General features: G+C 40.8%; 1 protein-coding gene across 3 annotated transcripts in view; it reads left to right on the plus strand.

Moving 5' to 3' along the window:
* Positions 1 to 23,129, plus strand: part of FBXW4 (F-box and WD repeat domain containing 4) — a 76,393-nt gene that overhangs the window by 4,305 nt on the left and 48,959 nt on the right. For all 3 annotated transcript variants that reach the window (XM_004680515.2, XM_012723639.1, XM_012723640.1), the window contains exons 2-5: positions 13,054 to 13,149; positions 16,354 to 16,539; positions 16,980 to 17,112; positions 21,741 to 21,835. In XM_004680515.2, the coding sequence (XP_004680572.1) occupies positions 13,054 to 13,149; positions 16,354 to 16,539; positions 16,980 to 17,112; positions 21,741 to 21,835 (510 nt within the window). The remainder of the gene's footprint in view (positions 1 to 13,053; positions 13,150 to 16,353; positions 16,540 to 16,979; positions 17,113 to 21,740; positions 21,836 to 23,129) is intronic.

The following is a 23,129-nucleotide window of genomic DNA, read 5'->3' on the forward strand; positions in this document are numbered from 1 at the left end:
CTCCGGGGCAGGCGGGAATCGAACTCATGAGGAAGCGGCTTTAGATTCTCAGTGCTGTGCTTTAACCCGCTGCGCCACCAGGGAGGGCCCCAAATGGAGCATTTTTTAAAAAAAGATTTTTTTAAGAAAAAATTTATGCATGTAAGAACTAGGGTATAAGCCAGAGGTGAAGGGTGGGGATGGGTTAAGGGAATTCACCAGAGGCAGAGTGAGGAGCAGAACTGGGAGATCTACCAAAATACATTGCTGAGGGGAGCAGCAGGCAAGACAGGAGAGCTCTGCTGCGCCATGTGGATCAGCGCCCTGGCCAGGGATCGAACTCCTGCTGCAGCGGCTGCAGATAGCTTCACAGTGCTGTACCCCTTGTGCCACCAGGGAGGTTCCTAAAATGGAACTTTTTAATTGCTTGAGTTCTCTAATCAGTATGTATATAACAAAAGTGGAGATGGAGATGGCTTTATTGAGAGTGTGCCTAAAGACAGGTGGATAAAACATATGGTGTGTGTGTATATGCACAGCTTCTCTTACTTGTCTTGACTGCTTTTAGAAACATGACAGCAGAACCTGTTGGCTTACTGTCTGCACTCCCTCCCAAAGTGCCTCTTGATTCTCAGAAACACAAACTACTAAGGTTTAGTGACCTTCCGGCCCAGGGCAGGTCTCATTCAGTTTGGCTGTTCCTAACTGATCATAGCTTTGTTGAGTAAGATGAACTGCTTTGGTTCCTTGTGATTTGTTAATGGTCTTATACTTGTGCTTGAAGGCATTTTGACCACTTTAAAACCACAAACAAATAATTTGCTTCCCTTTAGGCCTCTTGCCAAACACTGGTAGTTATCTTGAACCTGTGTGTGTATGTGTGTGTGTTTAAAGTGGACATAAAGATAATTTGAGTCAGTCATCTGGGTTTTAAAATCAGTTTTGTTTGAAGATTCATGAAGTCTAGGGGAACAGAAATAGCGTCAATATTAAAAAATCAAGGAACTGTTCCTAGAACAGTTAAGTTTTACTAGATGAGAAGAGGGAAAACTATTTTAATTTATTCTTTAAGAACAAAACAGTGATATTTAACTTACTTTATAGTGTAGGCTAAATATAAGAAGTTAAATTGATGGAAAGATAAGAAAATAACAAGGAAAAGCAGAGGTGCTGTGTGCAAATTCTGATCCTGAAAATTAAAAGCTAAGAGTAGAAAGAAGTATGTGTATTTACGATTAAATCAACTTAAAAAAATTATTTTTGTCAGTCTTGTGTTACAGAAAACTTACTTGATCTTTTATTTCCCAAATTAACTCCTACATGTTTAAAATTAAATTTTACTTAAATGTCCTTTCATCAACCCACAGTACTCTGTTGCATTTGTCTGTGATAGAGATGCCTAGAATTTAACAATAGGTGTTTAGGGAATAAGGCTCCGAGGTGTTTGTCCTGGCACGTACGTTCATTCCTCAGCCAGCTTCTTCTAGGCTTGGAGCTCTTTGAGGCTGGGGGACTAGGGTATCTATTTCAGTGATGATTAACATCCAGAGTGGGGAGATGGATACAGATAAGCAGTGTGTTTGTTTGTTTTAAAATGATTGTGCCTAAGAGCATTTTTTTGGCCCAGAAAGCATAAAGTTTCCTTTTTTAACTCTGGAAGGAGAAGGCATTGCTGAGTGGTTACATTCAAGGCCTAAACAGTGATTTTCAGAAAACAATTAGCCACTTAAAGTAAACTTAGGCTTTCTCCTTCACCTTTCTGCCTTACCTAGGAAGCAGAGTTTCTTGTTCTCTATCAAAAGCTTTTTTGTATATGAATGTATTTGTCTTCATCCAATTTGAAAGACCATATTTTGAATGGTTTGTGAATTAATAAAAGCTGAGTCAGTTTACTTGCTTAAATAAATAAAAAAAAATATACCTGTGGAAGCAGGAAACGGTGTAGTGCAGTCAGAACCTCCAAGGGCAAAATGCAAGAATGGAAGAGGCCTTTTATTCCAAGACTGTGAGACAATAGAAGCTGCGTATATCCTTCCCATTCTTGTAAAACTTAAGTGGTAGGGGATGAATTTCTTAGTTTTTAAGGGAGAATCATGGGGAAATCCAAAGTCTTCAAAACTTGCATGATAAGGAATTCATATTGGAATGAGGTCCCTGAAAATATTTTAATATTCTATACTTTTAATTTTTTGTGTCTTGCTCCTTCACTTAGTGAAGATAGTACTTAAGCTGTTTAAATCAAAATGACAGTGAGATTACTAAAGATACAGGTTCTTTAAGAGATATTTTTGGGGTTTGATATAGAAAAGACTTTCCTTTGTGTGACAGTTGAACCTTATCTCTGGGTTAACCCTGGATTGGATTAACTTCTCTGGATTCGTAACCATGGAGTAGGGAGAAGATGAGATCAACTGTTTAAAGAAATGAGAAAGTTGAGTTTTGAATTTTCAGTAAAAATTGGTATAACCCCCCACTTTGATCTGTAGACACAGATACTTGCCAGGCTTCAGAATTTATCTCAGGTGTGTCAGCTATTGCAGAGGTTGAGAATCCAAAGGTTCTCAGTAACAAACTTGCTTCTTGAGGCAAGTCTTATCTATTCAGCAGTTTTGGTTAGATTTGAACAGGATCCAGATGGGAGTCAATGGAAGTAAGATGGCTACACTAATTAAGAATGTGTTTATGAATTCTGCATCCGGTGACTGCTTGAACTATATCTGAAACTGAGTGTGAGGCCATCCGGATAAAGAGTTTATCTCCTGTTAGAGGTTTGGCTGCTTTGTCTCACTCAACTTTGAGCGAGTTTGTCATTATATCCAGATTGTTCAACTTGCCCTCCCTGGATGTCTGGGCCACCCAATGGGCCCGGTGCCTGTCCCTCTTTAGCCCACAATTAATTGCCACTACATTCTTTCTTCTTCTCCTTCTCTTTTGGTATTTGACATGAGCTCAAATTGCTGAGAAAGGTGACAACTGTGAAATGAAGTCAAGGCTTGGAGACACCTTAAAAAATACATGCAAAGGCCACTAAATGACAAGAGCAGACTGCCAGGCTCTTTCAAAACATCGCCATGTCTGTTGATTTTCCATTCCTTGTCCACAGCACAGAATTGGAGGTCAAAGAATCATAGGAGTTAGAGATGGAAAAGACATTTGGGGTCAACCAGTTCATCCCTCCGCCTTCTCCTACCCTTGATTCCAAATCATTCCTTACATTATATTTTCTGGTCCCCAGCCACCCCCCCACCCCCACCCCCACTCTTGTACAGTTTTCACGGTCTTCACTTCAACTACGGCTGTCACCTTTGGGGAATGATGCTGAGGGCTCTGTCCAGTTTCTTCTCCACGAAGAGAGGTATTGCCTCTGCCCCCCATGAACTTCTTTGTTGGTGGTCTCAGCTGGGACGCAGAGGCAACTGGTGATGGGCTTTTCTAGACAGAATTGAAGAGCATTTAGTGTATGATGATGGTGAGGAAGGGGAAGAGGTCTGGGAACAGTGTCGCTGTTGCAGAATGTGTTCCTGGACTTTTGTGTTTTAAGGCTCTTTACCTGCAGGAGATTGTGTGTGTTTGTACGTATACACAAGAAATATGGATGGGGAGGTTGACAGAGACAAGGAAATTACAATGAGTAGGAATTCAGTAAGAATCCTCACTTGGATATTGGCGAGTTGAGCACATAAATTAAAAATATTAATTTTGTGAAATAGAAGATTGCTTCAAGAAATACATGTTAGGGAAGAAATAGAGTGGTGACTTATTGTACAGCTCCAACTTAGAGTCAAGTGGAGAACAGATGGGTTGGAGACAGGTATTTCGGACTAGGGGACATTGTTGCTTTTGGGGTCCTCCTGTGCTTTAAGAAAGTAGAGAAAGAGGGTCTTATGCTTACCTGCTGCCTCATTTGGCAGGGGGAATGGCCAATTTTAGAGGCAGCTTTGGAAAGTTCCCTGCTCCCCCTCTTGTTCCAGCAGCTGTTGGGAGCTGTCCGAAGGGGATATTATATTTCTTCTGGTAACTCTGCCAAGAGAGAGAGGAAATCCACAATCTGTGGACTTTGCTGGGGGTGGGGGTGAGGTGGGGATGGCAGGTGATGCCGACAGGGAAATTAAATTGTTTTATAGTAAATATGTTGCGGTACTTTTCCTGGAAAACTGTTTCACTGGAAGGAATATTTCCCCTGCTCACTAGCTTCTGTAACAGGCTCTTTCTCTGTAGAGAAAGGGAAATAGTATTTTATGGGTTACTCCTTTTTCTTCCTCCCCTCCTGCTCCAGCTTAGTCTTCTTATGTTTCTGAGTATTTTTCTTTGATATTGAGTCAAAATTCAGAAATGAGTGGTGTGTGCTTAAGAAGGGCTTCTCTCCAGAGTGAGTCACTAAAGAAGAACTTCTTATGTGTCCTTCGGTAGCTTGGTTGCAGTCACTTTATCATAATCGCCCAGAAACTGGAGGTGTAAAATCTTTCTGGGTGGCTTCTTGTTCATGTTCTCTTCATTCATTCATCTAGGCTGGACATGCACCAGAGGTTTTGAAACCTGGCCCTTTGTACTGAAAACATGTTTTGCTGATTAATATGGAATACAGTTAAAAACAGTAAAAAGCAACCCTGAATAGCAGAGCAATGTACTGTTCCTCACATTTCATGTGGGGAGCCCTGGGGAAAGTCATTTTGAAGATATGAGAACAAAGTCCATTTCTGAGTCTGCTGGTACCTAATACATAACATAGAGGATGCCTGTTCACAAAAAAATAGCATCTTTCTTGCTGTTGTTTATTTTCAGGAAGTGTTGGATTTGCCTTTCTGAAAATTGTATAGTGGGAATACTAAAAAACTGATTCTGTGATCACATGAGTGTGGGAAATGCTGTGCTCTACTCTCCTGCTCTCGGGGATTCATTCAATACCCATTGGTGAATTAAAGGCACTGAGAAGTTCTATGATGGAGGAGTCTTTCTGATTTTGTTTGGGCTAGCATAGTCCAAAATGTTTGATCATAGGATTCTTTTTTCCCCTTAATATGTTGCAGAACACATATCAGCCAAATGACTGCAAGTGTAGAACCTGACTAACAGCAGATGGAAATGAATGTGAATGTGACCATGACCCTAGATCTAAGTGCATGTAAGGATCAGGGTTGTGATCAGTGCTTCTGAAACTACTTTGGGCAGCTTTGACATGTGGGTGCCATGGATAGGTACATTATCTGTTCAGATTCCGCCCCTTGAGTCTCACGAGAATTTGGAGGCTTTGGTTGAATTCCTGAAGATACCATGTTGTCAGGAAGGACCTCTAACCTTGGAGGGTAATGTGTCTGGGCTCCTGCACATGCATTGCTGAAAGGGTGACTCCTGAAACTAGACTTTAAGAACTCTTACTTAAGCAGTTTCTGAATAATAGCTATCAAAATACTTTACTATGCTGGGACTGTGGTTGTCATCTTTTGTGCCTAAGATATATTTCATATAATGTTAGAGTTTTTGATACAATAAAGAAAGATTAAAAGGTGAATGCCTTTTTTTAAAATCTTTTATAAAGCATGTTTTAGAAAGTGGAAAAACCTCATATCCTTGAAGTAAAGTTCATATATGTTCCTCTGAAGATTCACTTTTCCTCATATTTGTAGCAAACTGTCATAAGCTACATTGTAGCTCAGTGATTTGTCTGAAACATTCATTGAAATGGATCTTTAACTGAAGGAACCTTATTCAGGGTTCCTGGTAGACCATGTGTGTGATGGTTGGGAGCAACTTTTAGAAGCACCCCGAGACTGAAGATTTGATCCTTTGGAGTTTATGACTGAATTGAATAAATAAGACATATAACTGAACAGCTGACAATGCCCAGGTTTATGGTAGTTTGGGTCTGAGGGCTCAGATGAGATGGAAAAGAATGTCTGTTAGAATCAGGAAAATAACAACTTCCTTAGATCTTGAAGGATGGGTGAATTTGGTGACCAGAAGAGAGAAGCATTACAGGAAGGTATGGCTATAGCATTGAAAGCAGAAATGGATGTAGGAGTGAAGGTAGAAAAAAAGGGCTTGGGTAGAGCCCATTTACCTAGTCCATGGGAGGTGAGGTTGACATTTGGAGGCCTGCTAAGAGAGATTCAACTCTGAGCCTTTCTTATGCATAGTCCTGTCCTCAAGTTGGCATGTTCTGAACAGTTTCACTTCACCCTGGGTCTTGAGGCTATTTCTCTGTTCCCTTCCAGGAAGGACAAGCAATTACATTAACAGGATAATGATTTTTCATGGATTTTATTTTGCTCCTAATAATAGAACAGTGCTACTGAGGCCACTGGAGGATTTAGTTTAATGCAAGTGTCAATGAAGAGTTAGAAGTTCTATGTTTTGGCTGTTTAATATTTGTACTTTAAAGTCAGATTCTTAGTACTATAAAGACTGGTGGAATCAGGCAGTATGAAGGGGTATCTGCTTTCTGTTAAATAAGAAGATCAGAGAAATCAAGAGACTGTTAACATTCTAAGCCCCCAAACATCGTTTTACCTTAGCCCTGGCCCTCCTCCTTGGCCCCGTTTCTCAGCCAGCAGGGAATCATGCCAATCTGCAGGTATGCAGCATCAGTTACATCAAGGAGAATTAAACTCCAGGATGGGGCAGGAAGGGAAATTGATTCGTGACCCAGGAGTTTTCTGATCTTAGAGGCTGTGCAGGTTTAAGATGTCTCCTAAATACCACACTCCCCCCTCCACTTCCCATTTTTCTTCAGACTTGGTTTATTTATTTGCTTTTGGTTTGGAGTGTGATCAAGGAGAGGTGAAATGAAAGGGGACTCTAGATAACTGCCTAGATTAATTTCTATCCTGCTGGACTCACTTGTTGCTAAGATTTTAAGGGGCCTGATAGTTTACCGGTGGGTGCATGTTGTATTGTTTTTGTTTAAAATAGGTCATGCGCCCAGGAATGCAGTCAAACTGTAATGGTGACTAAGTGCCGGAAAGCTGAGAAAGGGGCCCAAGTGGAAAAATGACCCTGAGGCAAAAGGAGGGCTGGGAAAATGGAAGTTTGGCCAGAACCACAGGCCAGGTTAGAGATTCTTCTGTGCATTAATAGCCAAGCAAGAGGTTTATTTACAGGGCACTAATCATTTTGGGGGGAACACCCCCACTTGACATCAGCAACTGTATTGGAGAAACAGCCAACCAGAAACATTTCAAAGATAGGAACAAGGATCCTTATTGTACTTGCGAGGCCCGTTGCCCTCGTCTTCTTAGTACTTCCGCTGCCTTGTGCTGCGAACCCCTTTGACTGGGTGGTGGTTGGCCCCCACAGGAGGGAGCGATACCCATCATCAGAGAAGGAGGAGTTTTTATTCCTTCTGATTTTTCAGGTGCTGAAAACAGGAATATAGATGTGTTTTGGCTACCAGTTAGGGCAACTGACCATCAGAGATGGCTGATCAAACAAAAGGGACGAAAAAGCTGAGTTGTTAAGCTACTTTAACCAAGTGGCACTAAGTCACAAGTGAAAGCCACATGGAGTAGTTTAAAAAAAAAATCAAAATTTGATTTTTGAGAAAACCTTAGCCAATTATTATTTTTTTTTTCAGCCAATTATTTTGATTCTGGCATTGCTAGTGCAAGAGGATGCTTATACATATTTGGGAACAGTTTTTTAAGTTCAGCTTTGTAAGTTTCTTGTGATCAGGCCCTTAGGGGAGTGCTCTGACCCTTAGTAAAGTGTCATCAAGTGGCAGTTGAAGTGACGTGAGAGATGAGAGCAGTGTTGTCCTTGTCCCAACTCAGGAAATGCTTGATCCTTGCCCCCTTGTTTTCTTCCTCTGTGACCCAGGATATTCAATTTTTGGTTTCATCCCCACCATCTAACTCAGAACTAATCCAAGAAGTCCTAACTATAAATGAGCTGTACTATTATATCTGGGAAGGATGTACAGATAAAATTTGACAGCGAGTCTAATACTTTTTCCATTAAGACTTCAGTTCCTTTGGTCCATCCTGTTGACTATCTTTTCACTGCCTTCAGTTCTCCGCCCATCTAGTATAACACTCGCAGTGTGAATCCAGGGACCCACGTTCACTGGTAGAAGAATTTTTCATGTACTTTAGCTTTTAACATGTGTATTCTCAATTTTTAATCATATAACCTGAAAAAGGACTAATGTTTTACATTAGTCCTAAGTTATAAAATTAGAAGAAAAAGAAATTATTTTAGTGATGACATTATTAATAGAAATTAGCTCTTACATATATGTATGTAAAGAAACCTCTTTGATAGTGATTTGTAACTTAGAGCACACTTTTATGTATTTTAAAGACCACAGTTGTGTAAAATACTGTCCTCATTTTATTTTTAAAATGTCCTCATTTTATAGGTGAGGAAATAGACAATTAGGAAAGTTAGGTAACCAAGGTATAATTAGTAAGAGACAGAACTGGGATTCATTTTCCTAAATCTGCATATTGGACTTTTCCCACAATTTCATTTAGTTTAAGCAGTTAAAGATAAATTGAAAGACTTAGCCATCAATAGTTTGTGTAGTATATTTTTAAAAACTGCTTGCTTCCATAGTACCATCTGTTTACTACTTCTTTCCTGTTGTTTATGGAGATACAACTTTATGTGATGTCTCCTCGCCTCTACCTTTATAAATGTGACTTAGCTTTAAATTACCGTTATTTACTGTAGTCATTTCTAAAATGTTTTGCAGTCCTTATCCCTGTCATTTCCAGTGACAGTATATTCCACTTCATTAGTAGACCATTTCCCCCCATAGGGAGACATTTGGGCAGTTTCAGGATTTTAGTTCTCAATATACAGCACAACTATAAATACCTTTGTAAACAATGTTTTTCTTTTGAATTATTTCTTTGTGATATTAGTGACAAAATTAGGAATGCTGAATCAGTAGCTGTCATTTAATAACTTTTAACCAATAGAATTGCTTTCTGAAAGGCTGTGCCAGTCAGTGCATTACCAGCAAAAACCAAATCTGTTTTTTTCACTTGGTAGCTAGGAGGCAGCACTTTAGTTTGCCTTAATGTGCATGGCTGTGAACTGGACTGTTGCAGTTGTAAGATGTCTCCCCTGTGTTCACGGTGTGAATATTTTGTGATTGTTCTTACATGCTGTTAGGTATGAATGACAGGGTGTTGGAGACAAGGTGTTGGAGACAAGGTGTCATCCTGCTAGATTTTTATTGGTTCCCTAAAAGTTTTAGAGAGAAAATTTGTTAACTGTAGAATTGTTAATTTTCTCCTACTCTCTTGTTTTCATTTTACCTGTTTTCTTTATGTAGTATTTAAAATTTAAAACTTTGATGTCTTTTGAATCCTCTTAAAATCTTTCTTTTTTTTTTTTTAAAGATTTATTTATTTATTCATATAGAACTGGGGTACAGGCCAGAGATGCGAAGGGTGAGAGGATTCACCAGAGACAGAGCAGGGAGCAGAACAGGCAGATCAACAAAGTACACTGCTGAGGGGAGCAGCGGGCGGGTTAGGAGAGGTCTGCCTCGCCACGTGGGTCACCTCTGGGGCAGGCGGGAATCGAACTCATGCGGAAGTGGCTTAAACTTCTTAGTGCTGTGCTTTAACCCGCTGTGCCACCAGGGAGGGCCTTAAAATCTTTCTTAAAAGCTGTTTTGAATTTACTTGCATTTAAAAAATTTATACTGTGGTTTGAGATGGTAGTTTCAGTGTCTGTCTCCATTGATGCCATTTTATCAATAGCATTTCTTACTAATATTTAGTATTTTTTCTCTTCACCAAAACATTACATTGTAGAAAATTGGAAAATGCATAAAAACACAAAGAAAGTAAAAACAGTTAAAGCTGGCTAATTGTAGTTAACTGTTGCTATTTTAGAGTATATCCTCTCATTTTTTTCTAGTGATGTGTATTCATCTTTCTCTTCCTTCTAATAAGGTTAGGAACTTGCTATATATAAACTCATCAGTACTAGTTTAAACAGTCATTCTTTTTCTTTTTTAAAAAAATTACATTTTTAAATCATTGTTCATTTTTGTATAATGTATGCTTGTGTGCTTTCTACTCTCAGGTATATTCCCTGTAAAATTCCCACCACCAGTTCACCTGTGAGCCATCATCATAGTTCCTTGTGCTCCTTCCTCCCCTGTTTTGATTCTGCTGCTTTGCTGGATATTAAGTTCATTTCAGTTTGGGGCATTTCTGGCTCTCTTTTTTTTTTCTGAGAATATTCTTTTTTTTTTATTATAAGAGTTTATTTTTACATCATTTTGTACATTTTTTTTCCATCTCAATTGTAATCCCCGCGGGTTTCCCATCACCAAGTCACCTATGTGCCATCACCATAATCCCGTGCATTTCCCTCCCCCCACCCCGTTTCTGGCTCTCTTTTTATAAGATCAGAGTAGCAGACATTTTGTTTATTAATGTCTTTTAATTGGCTAGAACTAGTCACATAAGAATATTATTTCCCTGTCAATATACACTTTTTGATACTTATTATGCATAAGGCATTACGTAAGTGAAATAGCACCTGACACATTATGAGTACTATATTCATGTTTGTCAAATAAATTATATTTGACTCATGATCCAGATAGATCAATTCTAAGTCATTTTTTAGTATTCAACTAGGTTAACTAAGCTCTGCTTACCTTGGTGAAAAGATTTTAAGATGTAAGATTTGAAATAAAAATATATTCTTTGCCTGTCTTGGGCACAGGAAATTGTAGCAGTGAAACCTATCTTGAAAATTCACTTTCTTTAAAGTGCTTCAAAAACAAAAGATCAATATGAAATTATTGATATATAAAACATAATGAAATCTTCAGGAATAGCATACAATAAATTGAGCAAAAAGAAAATGGCAAATTAACAACTGAATATATAGTCTTTACAAACTCACAAGAAAAAGGACATGAACCTAATAGGAAAGATGGAAAAGTGGACGAGCATTTCACAGAAGAAATACTAGTAGGTCTTAAATCCTTGAGCAATTTTCAATACCATAATTTAAAAAAATTCCCATTCTAAAATCATCTTTCAGGCCCTTACTGGTAGCACCACAGGTTAAAGTGCAGCATTGTGAAGCTCTCTGCAGCTACTGTGGCACAAGTTCAATCCCTGGCCAGGGAGCTGACCCACATGGCGTGATAGACCTCTCCTGTCTTGCCTGCCGCTCCCCTCAGCAGTGCATTTTAGTACATCTGCCTGTTCTGCTTCCCACTGTCTCTGGTGAATGCTCGCACTCCCTGCACCTCTGGCCTGTACCCCAGTTCTTGTATGCATAAATATTTAAATAAAGAAGTCTTTAAAAATTAAAATAAAATCATCTTTCCAACCTGTATACATTAGAATCTTGATGGCAGGACTTGTTTGTTCCATTTGGGGTGGCACAGAGAGGGGAATGTGAAAGCATGGTGGAGACTGGAAGAAATGTGTGTCTCTCTTCTCTGCCAGTGCATTTTGCTGTAGACTTGGGAGTTAATACTGTGTACCAAGCAGTGTACCTTCTGTTGTCCAGTGGGATAAGCCAGGGAAACATGAGAGGTTTAGGGGCCTGAAGTGCAGTTTCTAAATTCTTGCCAACAATTTCAGAATTGTGTCCAAAGATGCACTTTCAGAGAGGCTTTGAGTTCTTCTTATCCTCTGCCACTTAGCATTCCCCTCTACCTCCAGCTGTGCCATTTCTGTTACTAATGTGTGCTCTCTATCTCTTACTGATCTTACCTTACTCACCTGGAAATACTGCTGACACTCCATCTCCAGATTTTTTTAATGAGAAATTTTAATATATGTGAAAGTTGAATAAATTGTGCAGATACCTATCATCTAGAGTCTACAATTAACATTTTGCTGTATTTGCTCTATTGGACTTTTCAAAATAAGTTACATAGATAAGTACATTTCACCTCTACAAACATTTAGGCATGCATATCATTTAGCATGCAGGTTAGATTATATATATATTTTAAAAGACTTACATATATGAAACTCTCTCAAGTAATTATTTGATACATTTTTGATAGGTACACTTCACTGTAACCCAAATCCCTTTACAATTTAGACATAGAACATTACCTCAGGGTTTTTGTCTGTTCCTTTTCAGTCAGTCCCCATTCCCATCCTGTTGATAGTCAGGTTTATTCATCATAGATTAGCTCTTCTGGTTTATTCATTATTAATTAATTTTCCTTCCCAAACTTCACACAAATGAGACCATATAACCTGAAGTCTTCTCTGTAAAATTTATTTAATTTAGCATAATGTTTTTGAGATTTATCCATATTTCTATGTCCAGCAATACTTCTTTGGTCTTTATTGATGAGTAGTAGTCCGTGGCATGAACACAGTGGCCTGTTTGCCATTCCCTATTGTTAGATGCCTGGGCTGTTTACAAATTTTGCCTTATTATGGTAAAAATTCCTATGATCATTATAAAAGCCTTTTTGTACACAATATGCTTTCATTTCTCTTGGATAATTACAAGGTTATAGACTTATAAATTGCCCATACTTCTTCCCAAAATGACTGTACCATTTTGCTTTCCCATCAATATTATAGGAATGTTCCTTGTTAGCCTTCAAAATAGAATAATAATTCATCTATCCATCCATATACACACATACAGATTTCTTCATGCTTTCTGGTGTAAGTCTTTTGTCAAATATGCATTTTGTGAATATTTTATTGTGGTTTATATATTCATTTTGATGAGCACAAATTTTTATATATGTTTTTCTAATAACTTTATAGTTCTAGATTTTATGTTTAAGTCTGATTTATTTTGAATTCATTTTTATGGTGTAAGGTAGGGGTCAGGGTCCCCCTCCCCCCTTTTGGAGAGCCTCTGGTTCTAGCACTCTTAATGATTCTTTCTCCATTATGTTGCTTTAACATTACATATAGGCACTTTACAGGACAAACTTCTCTCCTTAGCTTTCTTGGTTATCCTAGTATGGAGAGATCAAGAGTTCTTATCTCCTGAACATTTCATTTATCCAGACGTAGTCTGTGTGTTCCTGAGACCTGGCAAAATAAGCCCTGGGACTTTCTCTGTTTGGCAGTGAGTTTTAGTAGCTGAATTATCTGTTCTGTTTTTACACAGGATGACCAATGTCCCAGTAAAGGAACGGGTGAAAGTGTCTCAGAACTGGCGGTTGGGGCGTTGTCGAGAGGGGATTCTGCTGAAGTGGAGATGCAGGTAAGTAGCCTCTTGACTTTTTCACAGCTACCTGGAACAGGAAAACATGCTGGGAAATGAGAAGTCTGGTCCTGGCTAGAGTGTAAAAGTGCCTGTCTTGTGCAGTGTGGCTCTATCTGGTGATCCTTTAAATACCACAGAAGGGGTATCAGATGAGTAACTTTTATTTTTTAAGATTTATTTATTTATGCATATAGAATTGGGCTATAGACCAGAGGTACAGGGGCAGTAAGAGGATTCATCAGTGATAGAGTGGGGAGCAGAACAGGCAGATTAACAAGTATGCTGCTGAGGGGAGTAGTGGGCAGGTCAGGAGAGGTCTGCTGAGCCATGTGGGTCACCTCCGGGGCTGGGGCTCAAATTTGCATTGAAGTGGCCACTGCCAGCTTCGCAGTGCTGCGCTCCAACCCGCTGCGCCACTGGTAAGGGCCCAGATGAGTAACTTTTTTTCCTGTTCTGTAAAAGGTTTACTTCAATAACAAAATGATTACCAAAATCTTTATGAACTTTAACAAATCCCATACTTTTATAATTATAAAATAATAAATGTTTATTGTAGAAAACTGAAAGTAATAGAAAAGTTTAAAGAAAATCAAACCTCTAACCCTATTACTGAGCAGTAACCACTGTTGATGTACCTCAAAAGATAAATGCGCTAATATTTCAACCCATCTTGGTATTTTTCCTTTTACTCTTCTACTCTAGAGAGTTCAACCTTCACTCTTGACTTCCTATAGTCCTTTCCCCTTCTTTATTGAAAGGCAAAGTAGGGGTCTAAGAGTTCAGACAGCTATGCTACAGGAGTTAGACCTTCAAACAAGTGCCAGAATATTTAGACAGTGGCTTTGATGTTGTTAATGTCACAGATTTTATGCTTCATTGATGGTAAATTAATTCATAGTTATAATTTTTTCCCACCAAAAAAGTACTCATTTGAACTGATTGGTTGGAATGAGTTGGGATCATCATAATTCCTCTTTTTATTTTGGGCTGTACTTGTGCTGATAGATTTAGGCAGCCTTCTTCATTTGATGACCCTTTCTGCTTGTGTCCAGTGTCACTGGTTTCACTCACATTATTTATTTATTTATTTTAAAGATTTATTTATGCTTACAGAACTGGGGTATAGGCCAGCGGTGTGGGTGAGAAGATTCACCTGAGACAGAGTGGGGAGCAGAACAGGCAGATGTACTGAAATATACTGCTGAGGGGAGCAGTGGGTGGGTCAGGAGAGGTCTGTTGTGCCATGTGTGTCAGCTCCCTGGTGGGGGGATTGAACTCATGCTGCAGTGGCTTCGGAGAGCTTCATAATGTGGTGCCTTAACCCATTGCGCAACCAGGGAGAGCCCTACTTACTTTTTTTTTTAAGATTTATTCATGTATGCATTCAAAAACTGGGGTACAGGTCAGACGTGCAGGGAGTGAAGATTTACTAGAGACAGAGTGGGAAGCAGAATAGGCAGACTGACTGAAATACACTGCTGAGGGGAGCAGTGTGTGAGACCGGAGAGGTCTGCTGGGGTTGAACTCATGCTTCAGTGGCTGTGGATAGCTTCATATTGCTGCATGTTAACCCCTTGCACCACCAGGGAAGGCCCACATTATTTGTGTTGGTCATGTATTGATAGTGGTGATAGCAATAGTAAAGGAACTATGGGGGACAGGTGGCTTTTTCTAATAAAGGACTTTACTCTCTGCACCCCACTTTTGCCTTTTAATACCAGGAAGAAGAGTTTCTCCATCAGGTTTTTGTTCCTGATGTCTTTTTGGGCTGATTTCAAGCAGTTTGGCAAATAAACACACAAATGTTACCAGGCTGTGCCAGGATTCTCTGTTGTTCACCTGTCATGAACCTGGTTTCTAGTCCTAGACTGTTACTAGGCTGTTTACTAGCTCTAACACATGAGCTTCAATCCAGCCTCCTCTTGTTGCCTTACTTGAGAGTGCCACAAACTCATGCAAGGGGATGTTGAAGAGGAACGTGAAGAATGAGAATGCAGGCACCCATACACACTGTACACAAGCTCCACATGTAATATATACACACACTTATAAGAGTCTCATGAGGAGAAATTTGGTGACTACAATGTCCAAGCTGCATTTAATGGCCCATCAAGTCAATTTGTAGGACTTTTCCACATTCCCATGATGCTTGTATTAAGGAGTTTGGGGGAGAAACAGCCCAGTTTGCTCAGTCAGACTTGGCAGTTGGAGATACTCTCACTTCTGTGAGAATGCCCCATATCAAATAGACCAGAAATAACAAATGCTGGTGAGGATGTGGAGGAAAAGGGACCTTCTTACATTGCTGGTGGGAGTCTAGATGGGTAGCCCCTATGGAAAACAGTACGGAAGTTCCTCAAAAGATTAAATGGATTAATGGATCTCCATATGACCCAGCAATTCCACCCCTAAGTATATGTCCATAGAATCCATAAACACCGTTTTGAAAGGCACCTTGCACACCATGTTCATCGCAGCATGTATTAGCAATGGCCAAACTATGGAAACAACCTTGGTTCCCAAAAACATGACTGGATCTAGAAGGTGTTATATAAACACAGTAGGATACTACTCAGTGGTCAAAACAGATAAACTCATGCCATTTGTGGCAACATGAATGAAGGGGGAAGGGATTATCCTAAGTGAAATAAATACATTATACAGAGAAAGATAAAGACCATATGATGTGACTTCTATGCAAAATACAGACAAACCACAAAGGGTCAGATCAAGCCAAATTTCAAAACTAAACTTGAAAGTTGACTATAGAACTGAGACATCCAGAGGTTGTGGGGGAGACGTGAGAACAAAATGAGGGAGCTCAGAGAACTCTGGTGTTGGACCACAGGTGCTTTGGTGGTGGTACGCTATGGTCATAGCACTTCAAGGGGAGGATCCTCTACCTCAGAAATGAAGAAACAGCAATGCAAACGACGTTACTCAATAAAAATTTAAAAGTTTTGTTAAATTGGTCTTTTAATTCTGAGTCTCTTAGAACATCTAAAGAAAATTAGGTCAATCTTGCTAGTTTTCTGAAAGACGCCTAGAGATGCGTAATTTTGAAGGAGGGGAGCCAGGTATACACTTAGCCTTGCAGGTTATCCTTGCTAAGGTGAGGATCAGCCAACCACTCCAAGAGTAGAGTTGAGTTTTTATGCTATATCTTGTTGATCCTTAATTTTATTTTTTCCATCTCTGTAGCCAGATGCCCTGGATGCAGCTGGAGGGTGATTCTCTTTACATATCCCAGGCTAATTTCATTCTGGCCTATCAGTTCCGCCCAGATGGTGCCAGCTTGAACCGTCGGCCCATGGGAGTGTTTGCTGGACATGATGAGGATGTTTGCCACTTCGTGCTGGCCAACTCACATATTGTCAGTGCAGGAGGGTAAGTGCTGCAGGCTTCTTCACCACCCTCTCCTTTAGTGTTCTTCAGGCACCTTTTACTTGCCTCTGGCTTCTCTGTCTCAATTTCAAAGGAATGAGGAGAGACAGTAGAAGAAGGGGTAGTGGTTCTTTACATTTAAAGTAGAGGGGTTTACCGAAGGTGCTTAATAGGGATAGTTAGAGAAGGAAAACAGGAACAGTCTTTAATGGAAATTGAAGCTGGTTTTGATACTCTCAGAGGGGGAATTTGTTTTATCTCATGTCTGTTCTGCCCAGGTGATCTGAAGAAGTAAAGAATCAAGAAGTTCAGCACCTTATTGGGCTGAATTACTTAAAGCTTAGCAAATTGGACATCATTGGAAACTTGGGTTGTTTATGTAGACTTGTTCTCTCCAGAAAGAATAATTGGCCTTTGGGGTGGGCTCCTTGTTTCTCTCCTAGAGATGGGAAGATTGGCATTCATAAAGTGCATAACACCTTCACTGTCAAGTACTTGGCTCATGAACAGGAGGTCAACTGTGTGGACTGCAAAGGGGGCATCATTGTGAGCGGCTCCAGGGACAGGACAGCCAAGGTGAGGCGGTCCCCCACTACCTACTGTTGTTCCTGCTGCCTGTGGGGAGTGGATTGGGAGAGAGGGTAGTTAGGGTCTTGAGTCTAGGATTGGCTGAGGGTATTGGGTGGGCCAGGGGGCAACAGCACAATAAAGAACTCACTTATGTGCCTCTGGCATGCAGCTTGCCATGCCAGACTGTGTCCTTGCCAGCTGGATTGGGAAGGGAGTGGACAGTGGCTAGGAAACTTGCCATTCACTTGAAATGTGGTGTGAACTCAAAAACAGAGGGCCTGGCCAGCTTTTTCCTCCCTGAGCTGAGTTTTCTCAATTTGTGGGTTAAGTTCTGACCCCAATATTTTATTTTAAAATCTCCATTTTGCTTGCTCTCTGTTCAGGGAGGTTAATTTTTCACCACCTTGTTTATAAGCAGTCAGGCTGACAATTAAAATGTGTTTTTACTGTTCCTCTGGAGAGCGATGTGGTCAGTGGCAGTAGAAAGACGGTGAGAGAAGTCCTGTTGGTTGCGTCCTTGCCAAGTCGCTTGGTCTGCAGTCAGGCAGCTGACCAGGCACGCGGAATGGGCCGATAAGCGGCGTGACTCCTACTTCAGAGACCTAGCTCATCTACATCTGAGTTGAACAAGCTCCTCCCATAAAACAGAAGAACTTCTGTCTGCATCCCTGTGTCCAGCAGCCCTCGCAAGGGCCTACCTACGCCTGGTCTTCTGGGGCCACTGTGGGAAATCACTGATAATTCATTTGATGGTGCAGGAGGCTCAGTGGTATCTTGCTTGTCTGTTTCCCAGCACCTGGAGACTTCGTAGTGCTAACAGGAGCAATATGCCTGTTTGTGTCAGCTGACAGGCCTGTGAGACACACAGGGAGGGATCAGGAGCGGGAAGTTGCAATCTTTACCACCAGCTTTTCTGACAACCTGTATCCTCTAGTGATTACTTCTTCATGCGAAAATATTGATAGTTTCTATGAAAAGAAGAGCTAAATATATCCCTTTGTATTTTTCTCCTCACTTTGCTGCTTTCTTCCTTTCTTTTTACTCTTTATGATCTATAAGAGACTTGTGCACCAGTGCTTGGGATCTGAGAAAAATAATTTTTGAACCAACGTGGGAATTGAAATTTCTATCTTGTATTCTCCCTCTGAATACCTGTGGCATGTTTCTAATTGACCACTGTTTTACTACCATCCCTGGCAAAAAGACCGACTTTAACTTACTGTACTGCTTTAGGAGACCATTTGTGTAGATACATGTGGCATGTGTGACCATCTCATTCTGGCATCTTCTTGTCATGATTTCAGGCTTCCCTTGATTCTTCCATAACATTTCTTTCTTCTTCCCTATCCTCTGGGTCTAAGACCCAGAACACTCTAAAAGTAAGCTTTATGGTCACATGCAGCAACTCAAAGGAATGGCTGGCTCATGGTGGAAGAGTGACGACAATTTGATTTGGGATATTGGGTTAATTTCCTGTTTTAAGTACCTACCCAGTCCTGTGGCATGCTTGGATCTTTCCTAAGCATTAAAATACTTTCTAATTCTCAAAACTGTCACTGCAGTACTTCCTATACTTTTGAGAGTTTTTTTTCTTAGGTGGCAATTCTTTCTCCTGGTTCATCAACTACAGAGAGCGAGTCGCCTGTTTTGGAGCGCCAAGGACTGCTAGGCCAGCTGATCTCTTCTGGCTTTCTGGAGGCTGCTGTTGGCTTCCTTTCTGTTGTCTTTGCAGTTAGCCATCTTGATCTTCCTGACCCATTTCTGTATTACCACAGTCTTGTCTCACTGACCATTTCTTTTTGTTGCATCTGCAGTCCCACAGGCTTCTGATACCGCCTTTGAACACCTATACACAATAGATTACCTGGTTTGGTTTTGTTTTGTTTTCCCTCAAATTCCCCAAATAGTACTATGTCTGGGGAAGGAAATTGGTTTTACTGAGGGGAAGAGAACTAAAGCATTTTCTTTGCAATACTTCAGAGTTAGTGACTGCACATAGAACCCTCTTCCTTCGCCTTCCCGTTCCCCAAACCCTAGTTTTAAATTTACTGTGATTCACTTTGGATTACTTCTTTAGTCTTCAGCGAATTTGGCTCTGTCTTTCATCCTGAGATATGATAGGAAGGTAGCTATGCTCTTGGTGGGCCTTTGCTGATACTGAGCATTCCTCGTTCCTTCTTTTTTCTATATTCTTTCATTCATTCGTAAAAGTGTTACTGTATGTGAAATTTAGCACACAAGGCACTGTGGCTCTTCAGAGGTGAGGAAGATACCACCTTTCTCCTTAAGGGGAATTGACATCTGTGTTCATTGGTTATGAAACTGATTGGAAGTGGCCAGGACTATGAAGTGTTAGGTTTTAGGGAAAGAAAATTCAGAGTGGGGAGCTCACATCTGACTTGGGATACTTTGTGAAGGAGAAAGCACTTGAACTTGTTGGATATTTTGTTCTTCTTTTAGTTATTTTTCAATGCATAAGTTTGCTATTTTAAAAAACAATGTAAAATTTAACCAGGCACTATGCTAAGCACTTTCTATTTATTCACTTTCTCATTTTATTCTTTAGTGTAATTGTTCCCCTATATGATTGTGCTCATAATGTGTTTCAAATATACCTTGCTGTATCTACTTCATTTTACATGGTTTTTCCATTATTATACAGATTATTTGTGTTATCTTTAATGACTCCACACTTGACTTGGCATTTAGTTACCATTTTTCCTTCCTGTCTATGTTTATATCTCATCTTTCCTACAGTATAACCACTATTTTTGAATGCCTAAAACCTGCCAGATACTATGTTATAGTGCTTTACTCTTCCACAGTGCAACCTCAAAAGATAGTTATTATTTCCCATTTTACACATGAGGCTAAGAAATTATGTGAAATCTCTACAATGAAAAGTTATTAATAACAATTAGGGTTCAGACTCAGATTTGTCTGATTCCAAAGCCCATGCTTGCTCTTTTTTGTAATCACAGGTTTTAGGGAACATTTCTACCAGTTAGGTTTGTCTTTGTTTTAGGATTATTTTAATAGGATTGAATGTCAGTAATGAAATTATCAAGTCACAGACTTTGGCCATTTCAAATGTGTTAAAAGATATTATCTATCTGCTTTTTAAAAGGACTGTATAAATACACATTCCCCATTGAGTTTATTTTCTTGTGGATCTATTTTGGATTTGACCATGAGGTTGAAGATGTGATCAGTGTCTGGAGGGATGTGTGCTGCGTAGGTAGGCGGGAGTGCTGCTTTCCAAAGAGCATACAAGCAAGAACTTGTCTCCTTGGGAGTTTGCATCAGGGAAAATACACACCTTCTCCCCTTGGCTGAGGTGGCCTAAAAGAGGACATCAGGGTGCATCTAGTTACTACCAAAGTAGTCCGACCGTCAACTCGGAGGAGGAGGCCAGAGTCACCAGAATCAAAGGTGTTTATTTTGCTCCCCTTCATTAAGGATCTTGTTCCACTTATTTTCTTTTTGCTATGTTGGGAAAAGTAAGTCACTCCCTCTTCCTTCCGCCACCCATACACAAAATCTAAAACACTCTCTCCTTTTATAGAGAAGAGATACTATGTAACCCTAAGAAGGCAGGATCACCCCACTCCATCACCTACCCTTTAAACGCTTAGGAATGCTAAAGTTCTTCCATCTAAGGGCCTGCTGGGTATGGTGTGTTCCCCTTATAGCACTGCAGGGGCCTTCAGAGGTCATTGGTCCTCTGGTGCTTTGGGATCCCTCCTTGGCTGCGGCTGGGGCAGCTCAGTACATTTGAGGTTTCCTCTCTGTTTGGCTAGAGGCTTATTTCCCTGTGTGTGTCATCTGAGGTAGGGTGAAGCGAGGGGGCCTTGCGCTTAATGGGAGATTTCTAAGTGCACGGGCTGCTGAGAGGACTCTGTGAGTGTTGATTAGAGTTAAGCCCAGAGTGGCTGCTAATGTACATTCCTGAGTGATAGGGACCAGATAATGCACTCCAAGCAATATTTTTAACCTGTAGGAGATATGGAAGCTTAAAAGAGTTAAGCTTTTCTGCTACTTTTGGTGATACTAGGTGCTAAATTCCCTGCTGACATGAATAACTTTGGATCCTGGGCATTATCGACAAACAAACAACAATACACCACATACAAGTCTCTCTTCTTCCATCTTTCCTTCCCTTTCTTTTCACTCTTCATGTAAATCTCTAATTCTATCTCTGCCTCCCCCGTGCTATGCCTTGATCTTCTTCCTTCTCTCTGCCTCCCCAAAGTAAAATCTCGGTTTGAGGTAGGAAAATCTGCAGTCATGGGAGGTTGCCAAGAGCGGTGAGCTCCATCTACTCACTCTTCTGAGTCAAGTCTCAGTAAAGGATGTGGAAGTTGTTTCCCGGGTGTGAAATTGGCTGCTAAGTAAATGCTCTCAGATAGTCGTCAAAGTAGGTGGCTAGAACTGTGAACCAGGATTTAGTAAGTGAATCAGAAGCTGGAGAGGCCCTTGGCTTTACCCAGAGTTCTGTGTGTACAGCACAGAAAGGCTTCTCCAGTTTCCCAGCCTCAGCTCCTCTAGGGACAGCCACCCTGCCTGGAGCATCTTTTCTCACCTCATCCTGATGCCAGGCAGTGCCAACAGAGCATCTTCTCTCATGTTTCTAGGTATGGCCTTTGGCCTCAGGCCGGCTGGGGCAGTGCTTACACACCATTCAGACTGAAGACCGAGTCTGGTCCATTGCTATCAGCCCATTGCTAAGGTAAGGGAGATATTTTTGGATATCGTTTTGTACTATATAATAATGCTTTTATTTTACCAGGTCAGGCATGCCAAAAAATCTTCTGCATGTGTATTCTAGGTTGCTTTGAGCTGCTCTCCTGGAGATTTTAAAAATCCTCCAGGGACTGGTGGTCTGTAGCTCACTTCATATATGGATGAGGTTGAAATATCCTTCCTGGAACATCTAATACCAGAAATGTGAAGGAGAAGAAACACTGTGTTAGGTTGTAGCCGAATCCAACTTTTACTAGAGTGACCCATCTGGAACAGATGCCCTTTGGAGTTGCTTCCAAAGCAGAGACATCTCAGCACCTGGAAGGTGCCAGTGCCAGCCAACACCAACCTGCTCTAACAACTGAGCTCTGTCTCCTTCGGAGTGTGTTCCCCTTGGAAACTGTCCTCTGAGTAACCCTGATGGGCTACGTCGTCATAAGCAGGCCGGGGCCTATGTCCAATTGAACCTTCATACAAAGAGACATACGTGGAGTAGATTTATTGGTGGGTGTAGCAGAATGGCTAACTTTTTGATGGTGGCTTTACCTCTTTCTTTGGCCTGACTAGTATTTGTGTAGCTTCCCCATAAGTGAGTGAGTTTTGAATCCTAATTAATGTGTGCCTTCTAGACACTCTTGAGCCAGGTGGCACTGCTCTCCAACAGAGCACATAGGTAGACGGCCTCTCCGGCAGCTGCTCTGTCACAGTGTTCATTTATAGTCCTGTCCCCCTTCTGTCACTTCTCACTGCCCACACAAGTGATCAGTGGAAAAGCTGCAGGGCTGCCACTCTCCTTACATACTGGGTTTAAGTCCATCGCTTGTTTATGAGAGACGGATCCGTCCCCCTCTGCTCAGCCTTCTTCAGCCTCCTTCTCCTCACCCTGCAGAGCCTGTACCCCTCCCGCTCCCTTCCACAACTCCCTTTCAAATTTTTTTCTTCCTGAAGAATTAGAGCCGATTAGCCACGTCATTAATTCTTCAATTTGACGGCTGATATAGCAGGACCTGAAACACATTGCTGACCTCAGAGAATGGAAACCCCGTTCCTTAGCATATTGACGATGGGAGAAGTTAATTAAAATTCCACCAAGCGGAGGTGTCGGCTAACCTATAAACCTGTCGCTGTTCAGAACAAATCATTCTAGCAATCCTAGGAAAGAGGGAAGGAAAGACCAGCAGGGAGTAGAGCGGCCTAAGTGTGTGGGAGCGGAAGGTGGAAAGTGGAGCCATTGAGCTTTGTTCCCTCCTCATTTTCTTCTTAATTTTGCTCCTTTTAAA

The sequence above is a fragment of the Condylura cristata genome, unplaced genomic scaffold (genome assembly GCF_000260355.1).
Source record: "Condylura cristata isolate star-nosed mole 26May11 unplaced genomic scaffold, ConCri1.0 scaffold00011, whole genome shotgun sequence".
NCBI classification, from domain to species: domain Eukaryota; kingdom Metazoa; phylum Chordata; class Mammalia; order Eulipotyphla; family Talpidae; genus Condylura; species Condylura cristata.